The sequence below is a fragment of the Catharus ustulatus genome, chromosome 5 (genome assembly GCF_009819885.2).
Source record: "Catharus ustulatus isolate bCatUst1 chromosome 5, bCatUst1.pri.v2, whole genome shotgun sequence".
NCBI lineage: Eukaryota > Metazoa > Chordata > Aves > Passeriformes > Turdidae > Catharus > Catharus ustulatus.
The window spans coordinates 25,014,803-25,029,890 of record NC_046225.1 but is presented as its reverse complement, the minus strand read 5'-3'; the positions used below and the strand labels follow the sequence as shown (position 1 = coordinate 25,029,890).

The 15,088-nt window shown below is 39.4% G+C and overlaps 1 protein-coding gene across 5 annotated transcripts in view; it reads left to right on the top strand.

The window, feature by feature from the left end:
* Window positions 1-15,088, top strand: part of COL25A1 (collagen type XXV alpha 1 chain) — a 333,111-nt gene that overhangs the window by 294,306 nt on the left and 23,717 nt on the right. For all 5 annotated transcript variants that reach the window (XM_042779283.1, XM_042779281.1, XM_042779282.1 and 2 more), the window contains 10 exons: window positions 481-543; window positions 1,020-1,088; window positions 1,987-2,031; window positions 3,987-4,031; window positions 4,544-4,621; window positions 8,484-8,507; window positions 9,424-9,468; window positions 11,850-11,894; window positions 12,196-12,276; window positions 13,070-13,132. In XM_042779283.1, coding sequence (XP_042635217.1) covers window positions 481-543; window positions 1,020-1,088; window positions 1,987-2,031; window positions 3,987-4,031; window positions 4,544-4,621; window positions 8,484-8,507; window positions 9,424-9,468; window positions 11,850-11,894; window positions 12,196-12,276; window positions 13,070-13,132 — 558 coding nt within the window. The remainder of the gene's footprint in view (window positions 1-480; window positions 544-1,019; window positions 1,089-1,986; window positions 2,032-3,986; window positions 4,032-4,543; window positions 4,622-8,483; window positions 8,508-9,423; window positions 9,469-11,849; window positions 11,895-12,195; window positions 12,277-13,069; window positions 13,133-15,088) is intronic.

Below are 15,088 nucleotides of genomic sequence, written 5' to 3'. Positions count from 1 at the left end.
AAAGGAGATGCAACACATCACAACAGTACCATTTCCATTTGTCACTGCTTTGTCACACACCATTTCCGCCCATCTATTCACATGCTGCAATAGAAAGTCGCCTCAAAACACATGACTGAAATGGACTACTGTCCCTTTTTAAATTTAGGAACACTCAGATCTCTCCTCCTGCCTTCAGACTTACTTGGATATTAGTTTGATGTGTTGCATTAGAGATCAGGTTGCATATTAACAGTCCTTACCTCCTAAACCCCATGTTTGACACTCTGCTTCATTTGCATCTCATCTGCTGTGTGGTGGCTTGCTACAGGAATTTATGCTGATGAAAGTTATCCATGGCAAAAACTACTTCTGTATAACTGTTGCATCACAACTGGAGGGCTGTAAGCAGTACAGGGGAAAATACTACCCAAAATAAACTCGTGTTATTATAATTGCATACTGCTAAATAAGTAATCCTCTCATATTTTATTTTTAAAGGGTGAACCAGGTTTCATTGGTCCACAAGGAGAACCTGGGTTGCCAGGGCTACCAGGAACAAAGGTAAGGATAATGGGCCAATGCTCTGGTGGGAAGTTCCTTGAGCTGATGTCAAATTCTACCTCCCTCAGCAAGTAGCAGAGACTGAGGCTACTGTTGGAGAAAATTTGAATAGTCATGGGCCAGTGCTATGAAATAGATATATAGATATTCATATTGGTGCCCTCAAAAAATCTTACATCATAACTTTAATTAATAAGTAATCTTTTTTCATGTTACAGTCCCCAAATCTAGTTGTTCAAGAGGCAGAATAGCACGACTGAAGAAATTATATTTTCATAAATGTGGGGTTTTTCAGGAAAATGGTTTGACAGTATATGCAAGAAGTAGAACTTTGATATTACGCACCAGATTTTGAAAATACAGCTAGACTAAACCACTCTTTCTTCTGCTGGCTTGGTTTCTTTGATTCTACTGAGTTGGTGTTGTGGCTAAAGGCTGCCCAGTATTTTGTGATATATGTGTGCCTGTTGCAATAGGGTGACAAAGGAGAGACAGGCCCTGTTGGGAAGGGTGAGCGAGGTGAACCTGGAATCCCCGGACCAAAGGTCAGTCTGATTTTTACGTTGGAAGTGTTTTGTTAGTTTTACACCTATAACATGTCTTTGCCTGCTGAAAAGTAGAACAAAACTTGGTGAGTGAACTTTTAAATGAAATGGTCAAATACTCTACTTCAGAAGACAATGTCAGCTTGGTGTTCACAGCTGTGGAACTGCAGTCTGAATGGACTCTTATTTGGTCTACAAAATAGACTACTTACATACACTGTCATGGAATTGGCCTAATTCATTCCAGCTGAAGTACTGACCTCCAGGGCCGTAACTTTCAGCATCGAAGCTTGAGCTCTTTGACCACTGTAGCAATTGAATGCAGAGAAAATCCATTTTGTATGCTGTTTTCTAACTCTCTAAGAAAGAGGTCAGTCTAATTACATTTTAGCATTGTCTTAATATTTCCCCTAGTGTTTATACTGTCAGGTTTTTCTTCCTTAATGCTATCCTAATGTTTTGAAAACAGCAAGGTTAATTTTGTGCTTCTTGGCCAGTTAGTTTGTGTTCACCTGAACTGCTGGGAAAAGAAGTTGTGGTAACGCTTTAATGTCCTTATTTTAGAATATTTAATTATCTTCTCTATCTCGTGTCTATAATTCCTCAGGAGCAATTTAATGACATAGCTCATTTCTGAAAACCAGTGATAATGATGCCTATCTTTACTAATACAATACTACTTTTCCTTTGAAAGGGTGGAATCTGTGACCATTGCACTCTGGTGTTAAAGACTATATTAATCTGGGTGCTATTAAATTAAATGCCTTTAAAATGCATTATCTTGGCAGCATAAATATAAAATATTTCTGCTATTCCAAACTGTAGTTAGTCATTACTAATTTCTTTTTCTCTACACTCCAATTTCTCTACCATTTTTCTCCTATCTTCTTTCAAACAGGGGAAAACAGGTGAACCTGGATCTAGAGGCCCCAAAGGGTCAAAGGTTAGTAGTAAAGAAACTGTCTTTAGGGGACTGATTAACATGATTTTGAGGATCAGTTATTTGTAACATTTCTCTTCAAAAGAACCTGTAACAATCTGCAGTTTTCTTTATAAGTGAAACCTTTTGACCTTTAATTTTAGCTAAAAAATTTAGTCAAGTCACATGGGTTTTGAACACTGTGATTCTAATCCTCTTTCTGTTATAACATCCATGCCACTCTGCTGTTGTTTTCCTCATGCAACTTGGTTTCTCTCTGTGTAACTGACATGCCAGGACCCAATGCCTGGCTGTGCTGTTATTGGGTTTGCAATAAATTTAGGGATCCACACTTTGGTAAGCTAGGAATCAGAGGTATTCCAAGCACTGCAGGCTGACATATGATGGTTAAGTCCTACAAAGACATGAGTTGTTGGTTATGTTACTGTTTTACCTGCTTTAAAAAAACTAATTTGATTATATCTGTCTACCCATTTATCTTTCTAGAGATATAGTTGGTTCACATATAGGGAGAGAGAAATGTATGAGTATGGAGAGAGTATATGTTTTTCTATTACTTTATCTGCTGTGCAAATACTGTTCCCACTGAATTTCTTCATGTTATGTGATGGAGTCAAAGCAAAATGAAAATGTATTTCTGTAGGTGGTTATTGACAGATCTGCTGTGAGAATAAGGATGACAGGACAATGTAGGCTGGTGTGATACTGTTTGCAGTACTTGTAAGGTCCTTGAAGGGTGGCCTTAAGTGCTTAAAAGTATAATTAAACAAGTGCCCTTTAACCTCATTCATTCCCACCAGAAAGAAGCATTGGAAGGCAAAGGAACTGATGAGGGAATTAAAGTGTCAGAGTGAGAGCAGAAGAGTAAATCAGCCTCTCATTTCACTACAGTACCTGGGCACCTCCCACATGCACCAATATTATAAAGATATCCTCTTTAATTCTCTTTTTGTCAAAAAAAAAGGATATACAATTTTCATTTTACCTGCATGCTGTCATGAAAATCTGGCCCACAGAAGTCAGTCTAATAGTGAACAACTTCATTTTTTAACAGTTTTAATGTTCACTGGCTGCTACCAAGGCAGCACTGAAAGGAAAAGTAGATGGCAGATTATCCCCTGCCACCAGTCTGCTCTCCATATACCTTCATTATCTCTAGGAAGGGTTCCTGGTTTCTATGTGATCTCTTACCCCTGGTGACCCTGACTTATACCAAAGTTCTCTAGATTTCAACAGGAGCAAAATTTGCGGTTCTCACCCTTATTAATTTTGAGTAATACTAAAATATAAGACCTTGCTATGAAAGTGACTGTGAAATGAATTGTGGATTATGGGATATAAATGCATACATGTTTGAAATTCCCTCCATCATTTGAAGCATATTACTAATATCCAGGAAGAAAAAGCTGTGTGTAACCTGGTAATGGATCTTTCTTACTCCTATCACAGAAAGGGTATCAAGAAACTCTAAATCTGACAGTACAGTTGTGTTTGTAGGGGAGGCAGTGACTCCCAGAGAAGTTCAGAAGGTTAGTGGGGGCACAATCACAGAAAGCAAAGTTTATGCATTTTGAAACACACATTTTGACTGTTTTCAGACTGAGTAATTTCATTTCTCTAGTATTCTCTTCAAACTTTTGATAGTAGTGTCATTAAGAATAGGGATGTTGCACAAATTGATTAACTGGTAATATGCCCATTTTTTGGTTCTGTGAGATTTTTTATTGCAAACCAATGCAATACTTTGGTATTCACACAGAACTAAATGCATCATTGTCGATTCTACCAGTACACAGATTTTGAAGGACTTTTTCCTTTCATTAAATATGATTCACATTCTGTTTAAATGAGAGGCCCTGTAAACTAATTCGTATAAGAAAACATATTTAAAAGTTAAGATCTATGTGATATACTATCAAATGGCATACCTGGTTTTTTTCATGTATCATTTTACATAGGGTGATACAGGTGAGAGAGGTGACACAGGGTCTGCAGGTCCACGGGTAAGTCTACTTCTCATCTCAGTTCTTTGTTTTAGGTTCAGTCCATGTGAACTGAAACTGCAGCAATAATTCTAGTTAAAACTCTAAGTGGAATCAGGCACTTGGCATTATTAGAACGTGGTTGCTAACTGGACTTTAATATGACTATCACCACTTGCCACTATATGAAGCAGTCTCCTGTCCACAGTTTGTGGGCAAGATGTTACAAGCCAGGTGTTCTGACATTGTTCACTGCCAATACAGAACTAGAGTGTAGGAACTGCTTAAATGCCTTTCCTCAGAGGTTTCATATATTTGCTTTCCCACTGCAGCACAAATCACTTTGTACTGACTTGCTTATTTATCTTTACGAAAAAACAAGTTTTCTTTTAAATTCCATATTTTCTAGTAGTATATTGCAAGTACAGTAAGTTCTAACACCCCACAATCAAGTCAAAGCATGTGTCAGTTGTTAAGACTCTAAAATAGTCTTTGGCAGTTGTCTCAAAATTCTAATGGAAAATGTTTTACAGGGACCACCTGGACAAAAGGGTGATCAAGGTGCAACAGAGATAATTGATTATAATGGCAATATCCATGAAGCTCTGCAGGTATGCAAACATAACAAGGCTGAATTGGTTTAGTCTGGTCTGGGAAAAAGTCATTTGGCAGCATTGTATTTCTCTTTTGCCTAAAGCTTGAAAACATTTTGTGTGCAAAATTGTTGAGCTTATTAATTAGGAATCACTTTCTATATTTGGTAACCAGGTTTTCTGTGCTAGAAAAACTGCTTTCCTGATACAATTTAGCTGAGTGAATTAGTTTCATGTTCCCTGCAGAGTACTGACATCACCTAATGAGGAAAAATAAATTCATTTCTGGCTTTTGTGTTTAGTGCTGAATTAATGTAATAAACCACATACACAGGTTCAACAGAAGTGTCTGCTTTTCAATTCATGTATTATAATATTGACATTTCCTTTTTTTCCCCTTGTTTTCCTCCTCCTCTTCCTGTAAAATGCAAAGAGCAGAATATTTGAGATTTGGAAACCATGTAACATGGTTCCATTAGCAAGCTGTGGATTCAATCAGCAACTTGAGTACATTAAATAGACCAAGCACTAGTCTCCTCACTTACTCATTTCTGGAAAACCTATTTTGACTGGTGTGCAGAAAAGTGTGGAGGATTTAAGTGGGGATACAAAAAGAATGAATGAGTGTTTGTATGAAAGCAAAGGACCAAGATGACATATGTCATTGCAGTCAAGGTGATTTACATTGCAGCATACTCAGATGCAAATTCTGTGCAGTATAACTCCACCAAAGTGAATGGCTTGCTTATGTGAAACTGAAGACTGGATTTGGCTCGTTGTGCATCTCATCACTCTCTCACTGAAGCCAGTGAACTTTTTTCTTACATTTACTCAGTGGGAGTGGGTAAATGTCTGACCAGTCATTTGGTTTCCAAGACTTTTCCAAAGAATAAAAAAATCTCACTGCTTTCACTAATATCTAAAAGCCTTGTATGTCACTAGGGCTGAGTCTGCACTTTCATTGTGTCTGTGGGGAGGTCTGCATGGCCGTGTTGTGAGGCTCTGCATTATGTTTGCCTCATTTGGTTTGCTTGTAGGGGAGTTCAGACACACAGCTTTCAGTCATCTATATCCCTCTCCAAGTTACGTGCCTAAAGTACCAGTAATTTCATGATTATAAGCCACACCATTTTGACTAAAATTTTAGTCTGAATCCCAAGTGCAGCTTATAATCAGGTACATCTTATATATGGACAAAGAATGAAAAGTTGCTGCTTTAGTTTGGAGGACAGGTGTCTACTGAGAAAGGCAGGAACTTCTCTTTGAAATGGAGAATGTAAACCCCTTCCTTCCAAATTATTATAATTTTGAAATCAAGGGGCTTTCAGCCAAAGATATGGGAATTAGGAATAGCAGTTCTTTACTAGGGCAATTAAAATAGAAATACAGTACTACAAAGAAACAAACTCCAAACCCTGACACAGTCAGAGTACCACCTGACACCCCGTCAGGCAGGGTGTTGGTAGCAGTCCCATTAAATGGTGGCTGCATCCTCCTGCAGTGACAGATGTGATTCAGTTGAAGCAGTGCTCCTGTAGAAGGTGCAGTTTCCCTCCGGGGGTCCAGTGGTGATGTGGAGAAATCCAGTTTTCCTCTGAAGTCCAGTGGAGAAAGGGGCTCCCTTAGTGTCCCAAAACCTCTGTTTTGATCTTGGTAAGAAATGTTGGACTCTTCCCCATTGCTGGAGCAACTTCCAGTGGGATGAAGTAATTTTATCAGTCCCACAGTGGGACTCAATGGGCCATTAGCAGAAAATGACTTGTTGGAGGAAGGATGGGTTGTGAAAAGATAAAGAACAATGCCCCACCTGGTTTCAATGGATGGCCCATTAGCAGAATATCTCCCGTGGAGATAAGGATCGCTTCCCCCACCCTCAACAGATGGTGATAGAATAGATACCTTTTATCACACTCTGTATTGTAACCCAAGACAGTTGCCAACACCCGGACGTGCTGCTTATAATCAGGTGCGGCTTATATATGGACAAAGAACAAAAAGTTGCCGACGCCCAGAAGGGCAGCTTATAGTCAGGTGCGGCTTATAATTGTGAAATTACTGTAGCCTGAAATTAATGTTGTGTATTACCAGACAGAGATTTACCAGGGGCTTTAGCCCCTGTGTCTCCTATATTCTGTCTTTGTATTGTAACTCTGGCATGAGTGTTGCTTTCAAGCTTTCTCAGAAAAGCTGCAGCGCATAAAGAAGCCTTAAAAGTGGACTAAAGCCTTCTGCAGTGGTTGAAACATTCTAGAAAGGCTTTATCCCATTGCAAATCTTTCCAAATGTCATCACCTTCTGATCCAGGGCAACAAATAATTGATATTAATGGGAATGGCTGTGCAAGGAGGTTGTAAGTAAGATTATATAGGATCAATCAAAAATATCCTTGCCAAATCCAGCTCAATCCTTTCAGATGGCAAACACCCATTTCTAAGTCTCCTGATGTCAGATTTTTAGGGGTCTGAGATTTCCAGTTCTCTCACAAAAGTACATGAGAACTTCAGTGCTCAGCACTTTACTGTGAACTTGCACAGAATTTGGCCCACAGATTTAAGAAGTTGACAAGAGTTTGTAAGATCTGGGCTGATTGTCTCCTAGTTAGAATTTAGTAATAAATCATGAGGCAGTCTAGCAATTTAGTTACTTTGCCTTGTACCTCCTATTAAATCTCATGTGCAATCTTACAATTGTCTGAGAGTATGTGACTTTCACTTAGAGAATCAAATACAGAATCCATCTCTCAGTCAAAATTGCTCTTCACACCTATTCTGCAGAATTTCCCAGGGCAAAAAGCAGTAGTTTCAAAATTTTAACCTTTGTAGGAACTATAGCAATGGATATTAAGATAGCTGCCGCTGTAATGAGATCCATTACTGTGATCATGTAAACAGTACTTTGCGATGGTTATTTTAGGTTTTCATACCTACCTAAACTTTTCAGTATTTTTAAAAGTTCTTGATGTATTTCCATTAATATGTTGAAATACAAAGGATATGAATATATTAAAGCCATGTGTTAGAGAACAGTTTTGTTCAAGTATTTTGCATTGAGTAGGTTCCAGATCTTTGCCAGGAGTACATATTGTTGCAATGACATACGAAGGTTCTTTTACAGCTTAAAACAAAAGATCTGCAAACCTTTATTTGCACATTGGATAACAATCAGAAAAGCAAAATATTTCTTGTTCCACATAGGCCATTAAGTTCTTTACATGCAAAAGGAAAGCATGTGCGAGCTGCAGTATTTGAGGGTTTTTGCTCTGTTTTAAAATATAGTCAAGCATTTAAATTACATTTAAATACTCTTCCACCTGCTTTTAGATTCTTTGGCAAAATAAAAAAAAAAAGTGACAGGTCAAGATATTTTGTCTCCTTCCATAATGAAAATATACTTTGTCTTTCTAAGCATTCAAAGCAGAATTGTAGTATAAATAGCTGAGTTGTGGACTGGCAATTTTTTATATGAAAATTAATGTTATAACTCCACTTCAGGAGTAATTTATTAATCAAACCTTGGTGCAAAACCTGCAGACATTACAAAACATAATACTGGTCTTTTGGTTGACTTCAGACACCAACCCATTATGTTTTCTTAAAAATTTTAAAAGACACCTCTTTGAAGACTTCTGGTTGGATTTTGCTGTTTTTGATCACTTTCATTGTACAAAATTACTGTCTTCATCTAATTCCCACAGAAACCAAGCAGCTAATGCAATGTCAAGAGTTTAAAATAACAGGGGTTTTATTCATGTTTTTGAAGTAATGGTTTCTCCCACATGCAGGATAGGTTCTCTGGAGATTATAACTGTAGCAAACAGAATTATTTTTATCATTGTTTAATTCTACTACTGACAATTCTTGTTAATACATTTTGCCAACAGAGGATTGCCACCCTGACTGTCACGGTAATTCATTATTATTGCATGACTTACTGTGCACTGTAGAACTTCTCCTTTGTGCTGCAGCATGTTCCTAATTCTGCTAGGTCAGGACATGCCTTCACTTGATGTCAGCCTGGTTCATCATAACATGTATTGATTTCTTTGCCTGGTGTTTACACAGCAGAGGGACCATTGTTGAAAGCCAACAATGGAACAAATTCTGCTCCTTCTGAATTAATGGCAAAACTTCATTTAAGTATGAGACTGGGAAAACGCATTCCTCTTTTTTGTGTCAAGTTCTTCTCTGCAAGATTGCTGTTAGTCATGTTTTCCCATCTGGACATACCCTTTAAAGAAAGGGTATATTAATGCAGGGGATTTTTAAATGTTGTTGTGGGGTTTTTTTAAAGCATCCCCACTATGCACCATCCAGACCAGTGTTTGATACGTGACACGTGTCCACAGCCTGAGATAGAAATGAAAGAAATGGTTGCAGCTTGTTCCATGGCAATTTCACAAAGCACTGAGTATCCCCAGATGTACTTAGCATCTTTTAGCAGAATCCTCTTTCCAACCGGTTGGAGATTTCTCCTGGTCTCGGATAGTTTTGGATCGGGCAGTGAGGGCTGGCAAATAAGAATGGGTTTTGGTCTCCCTTCCATTTAAGGGAAGCAGTGCCATTTCATCAATAGGAGCAGAGAACTTTACTATAAAATATGAGTTGTACTGTTATTTTAACACTGTTTTTTGTGGTAGTGTTGTGGTTGTTGAGATCTGTCATAGATTAACAACTTGTCCATAACTGGTCTTGGTTCCCCTTGCACTGAAAATCTAATCCATTTTGTTTCAGTAGCTGTAGTAACATTCTCCCTGAGCTTACATAACAAGTTATTCAGGAATTTATTTGAAAGCTGAGAGGTTTGTGTGTTTTTCCGTTTAGGGACCGCCAGGACCACCAGGACCCCAAGGGCTGCAAGGGTCAAAGGTGATCTTCCTTACTTTACTCATTGTATCTTAAGAGTGGAGTACTTTATGTTTTTGGTTTTTTTTTTTTTAATGATGTACATGTACAGGTAAATGGAGCTTTCCAGCACAATTATTTAACTGTAAATTTAACAAATATGGCATGCTTTATATGGCAACAAATGTGGCAACTTTATATCCCAGATTCTTGAGATGTAGCTTTCCAGAATAGGTGCCTTGTTTAGTTGCTGCACACAGATGCTTAACTAAGGACCAGAAAAATTAATTAGTACTGAAAAAGAAGTATCTCACTCAGGGATTGACACTGAGGTTGCTCCCTAGGACTTTGCAAAGTAGCCACATAGCCAGACACTTACTTCTGGCTGAGTGGGATTGGGGTAGACAAAACTGTGTGCAAGACCACTGACCACCATGTGAGTGCATGTGAATGTAGCTTTTACATCACAGGGGCACCCATACAAATAAGTGCAGTATTGTCTAATGTCAGTAAAAATTACAACATACACATGTGGGCAGGAGCCTGGCTGGAAACACAAGCCTGCCAATACCACCTGGCTGGTGCTTATAAGGAGTACAGAAGGGTTAGTGAGCAGCCCACACAGAGACAATGAATACCATATGCTGCACTGTTACATAAAATTTAAATACTAAATTTACCTGTACGTAAAAAAGAAGTGTTGAAGTCAGTGGACTCTCCCTAAATGCTTTTAAACTAGTTGAGATGTTTCTCCTGTTTCTTAAATACAGTAATTTCACGAATACAAGCCGCAGCAATTTGACAAAACTTTTGGTGGAAACCCGGAAGCGCGGCTAAGACTTGGGGGGCGGCTAATATGTGAATAATTTTCTGACTTTTACAACCCCAGACGTGTCAACCAGGGCGCCGAGCCAAGCGCCTGCCAGTAAAAGCCGGCATTTCGCGATTGTTACAAAGTGTTACTCTGTTGCCCTGGCTCCCTGCAGGCAGCACAGGGGGCGGGGAGAGAGGCGGGAGAGCTCTCTTCTTCCCTCCTCTGCCACAGCCCCGGGGGAGAGATGGGGGGACCCCGCACCGCCACTGCTGCGGCTCGGGGAGGAGGGGGGAGCCCGCGCCGCCATTGCCACAGCTCGGGGAGGAGCGGGGGGGCTCTGCCCCCGCCCTCCGCCGCCGTGGCGGGAGCAGGGGGTGCTCCATGCCCGGCGGCGCCGCAGCGTGAGCGGGGCGCGCTCTCCGTGCCCGACCGGCGCCACGGCGGGAGCGGGGCCGGGGTGAGTGAACCCAGAGGCGGCGGCCAGCCCCGAGCGGCACCACCGAGCTGGGCCACCTGGCCCCGTCAGCAGCCCTGAGCGGACCAAGCCTGCACAACCTTAGTTGAGCCAGTAAACCCCCCGCCATGCCGCAGTTCTGTTAGTATTTGGCAACTTTGTTGCACACAGGTCCTCGCTGCGAACGACAAAGCGGCTTATATTCAGGTGTGGCTTATTCATGGACAAAGAACGAAATATTTGCCAACACCCAGAGATGCGGCTTATACTCAGTGCGGCTTGTATTCGTGAATTTACTGTACTAGATACTGCATCTTCTCCCAATAACCCTATGCTATTCCAAGAGCAAATATGTGTATCTTTAATAACAATACTAGACATTTAAATTTTAGACTTTATTTAGTATTTCATATAGAAACACATCAAAATACACATGTACATTATTTTGAGAAATTGTGACGAACAAAGTTCATTCTATGTGAAAATTCATAATGGAGTATACAGTTAAGTCTGCAGAAATTGCTTTTTGCGTTATCATCCACCCAGCAGTTCTGCAACATTTAATATGTTGTAAAACAGAGAGGTTGGAGTGTGGAAGAGGTTGTGTTCCTTCATACAGGCGAGCATTCTCATTCAAAATTTACAAGGTAAAGCGGAATTCAACATCACAGGAGTTGTATCTAATGCCATCAACTACATCCATCACCATAACTTGCTCCCTTAGAGAATGCTACTCAGGAACTGGTCATAAGATAATGTGGTGAGTGTGAACTCCTTCACTGGGTGATTTATAATAGGGGAAAAACCATGAAGTTTCTCTCTACCTTATGTAAATCACGAGGCATGATTCTGTATTTATTCTGGTAGCAGGCAAAGCTTCCATTGCATTTAGGTCCTTTCACCCCTGAGATTTTGTCTTTTTTCTTTCTTTTTATGCACTTGTCTGGTCATTATACAACCCAAATTTTGTGTAATGTCATAATCAGCTGGGCTGTTCATTAATATAGGTATTATATGTATGCTGGATTTTTTGACAGAATATTCTCTAGCTTTATTGTTGTTAATTATGGGAGTTTGTCTCTTTCCTCCCTTATCTGGGACAATTGGGATAATCCAGCTCTGTCTTACCTCTTGCAGGGTGAACCAGGATCCCCAGGAACTCCAGGAGTTGATGGAGAGCAGGTATATTTTGTTTAAATTATGTAGTGAAGAACATGTGAGCAACCACTAGTTATTTCAAGAGATTATTTCCATGATTCCAAGTTATAAATTAGATTTATTAATTAAATAGTATTACTATAATAATTAATAAAGATCATTATAGTGTTACTGTGTAGTCTGTGATCTAATAATGTCTGCTTTTTTGCATTTTAATAGCAAAGGTATACACAGCACATGACTTCTGCTTATTAGGATCAAAGCTAGAATTCTAATGGTGTCCCTACATTTCTTACATGACTTGCTGAATAATTCCATATTTTAGGGTCCTAAGGGCTCAAAAGGAGATACAGGTGATCCTGGAATGCCTGGAGAAAAAGGGGGAATTGGACTGCCTGGCCTACCAGTGAGTATGAAAAATTAATTAATTTGTTTTAGCAAAAATACGTCTATTTTTTCTCTCCTCTATTATCAGGAATTTCCAACAGTGTTGATAAATTGCAAATGGGACAGAAAGCACCGGGGAGAAAATTCTGAGATTGTTCTGCAGCTAATTTAGGAGGAGGTATAAGATTATCAGTGCTTTTCACTCCACTTACAGTGAAAAAAAATTACTATGTCGGGAAGAAAGAGATTAGTTGGCAGGCTGACCAAAGTTGCACCACTTGTATAATATATAGCACAACATGGGCAAGGAGAAAGGAGCTATGTTTTGAATGGAAATGTCAGGTGACTTATATTGAGGAGGGAGAAAAAATGCATGAATATTGGTGTGATGCATTCTTCCTATTTTGTGTGTGTATCTAGATAGATATATAGACATAAACAGACATAGACATAGACATAGACATAGACATAGACATAGACATAGACATAGACATAGACACATACACATGAAATTTCTCAGCAAAAGCAGAAGCAATTTCAAAATTGTATCTGTAGTACTGTATATCATGAACGGAGTGCCAATTTAAGGTCACAATTGATCAAACTATCAATATAAAAACGTATGTTTATATTAGTTAAAAATTATACTCAAAGTAGTGCTAGAATTTTTAAAAACTATTTCCTTTATGTGTGTGCTGTGTTTTGCTTTTTTTTATTAATGATAATTATGTGCCAATAAATACTATCATTTCTAGATTGGTTGCTAGTAAGATGAAAGCTGTTTATAAATGCTGTTTTGTAATGATTTTTAGGGAGCCAATGGCATGAAAGGCGAGAAAGGAGATGTTGGTTTGCCTGGTGCCCAAGGTCCTTCAGTAAGTCTTACTTTGGCATTGCAATGAACACAGGAGTCCAGCAGTGGTTCTCCACCTTCTGGTTCTGAGCAATACTTGATATTCATGACTGATCTTTCTGAGAATGAACAGACGTATAGTCATAGAGCTAAATACAATTGAACAAATTTTAAAGTTATAATTCCTGTCCTGTCTGTTCTATGACTATGAACAAGTCCTGCTCGCTTCAGTCAAAGCCTTCTGGCTCTGTAATGAATCAAAAGATAAATGGGGAAGAAAGAAAAACAACTCAAACAAACCATAATCTCTCTCAACACCTTATTCTTTGGGAATCTCAGATAGTCCAGTGAGAACCAGACTAGACTGGCTTAAAATATGTGACCCAAGATAGTGAGCTAGTTGTACAAGACCAGACATTCTCCTGATTTTTTTCAAAGCATTGTAAAGACATTAAAAACAAACAAACAAAAAAACCCAAACAAACCCAAAAGACCCAAGCAAACTCCTACATAGTACCTTTATGGTGTGGGTGACTTTCATTATCAGAGCACACTAAGATGAGAGGCCTCTGGGCAGAGGTTAGTGACAGAAGCCATAGCTCTGAGAAGTCAAAGAGGCTGCCCTGTGCCATTGCAGGACACAAGAGGCACCCCAAATCTCTGAGTTTCTTTCTATGAGAAGATTAGTTTATTAGAAATTAATTCATTAATTCATTCATCCTGTTCGGCTTATTTTCACTTGAAGGAAGACTTACAGTTTTCAGAAGATTTCACAGGTGGTGGAATATGTCTTGCATTTCAAAGTGATTCTTGTGGCTGCTCTTGCACAGTTGCTACAGCACTGCATGAGTCTAGAGACCTGTGTTAGCATCCCTGCTGCCACTCTACAGGTTATGGCAGCAACCCATTGGGGTTAAATCCAGGAAGAGAGGGGATATTAAGCTGGATATATCAGCATGAAATTCTTTCCATGGATTTGTTAGGAACATGAAAAAACAGTGCAGAATATGTGTGTACTAAATGCTGAGCAACCTGATTACCTATTTTAATGACCTCAGAGAATTTTTGGTACAAGTGGACTAACAGAAATTAAAGAAGATATAAGGAACAATTTAGAAATTATGCCAAAGCCCAGCTTGAATTTAGTATGTTTTCCATTCGTCAGTGTTGAGGAAGAATAAAATAACACCTTCTGACTCTGTAGATTGAGTACATTAATTTCAGAATTATAAACTGCACCATTTTGACTAAAATTTTGGTCTGAATCCCAAAGTGCAGCTTATAATCAGGTGCGGCTTATATATGGACAAAGAATGAAAAGTTGCTGTTTTAGTTTGTTTTAGTTTGTCTGCTGAGAAAGGCAGGAACTTCTCTTTGAAATGGAGAATGTAAACCCCCTCCCTCCAAATTATTATAATTTTGAAATCAAGGGGCTTTCAGGCAAAGATATGGGAATTAGGAATAGCAGTTCTTTACTAGGGCAATTAAAATAGAAATACAGTACTACAAAGAAGCAAACTCCAAACCCTGACAAAGTCAGAGTACAACCTCACACCCCGTCAGGCAGGGTGTTGGTAGCAGTCCCATTAAATGGTGGCTGCATCCTCCTGCAGTGACAGATGTGATTCAGTTGAAGCAGTGCTCCTGTAGAAGGTGCAGTTTCCCTCCGGAGGTCCAGTGGTGATGTGGAGAAATCCGGTTTCCCTCTGGAGTCCAGTGGAGAAAGGGGCTCCCTTAGTGTCCCCAAACCTCTGTTTTGATCTTGGTAAGAAATGTTGGGCTCTTCCCCCTGGCTGGAGAAATTTCGAATGGGATGAAGTAATTTTATCAGTCCCACAGTGAAAATGACTCGCTGGAGGAAGGATAGGTTGTGAAAAGATAAAGAACAATGCCCTGCCTGATTTCAGTGGATGGCCCATTAGCAGAATATCTCCCGCAGAGATAAGGATCACTGCCCCCACCATCAACAGATGGTGAT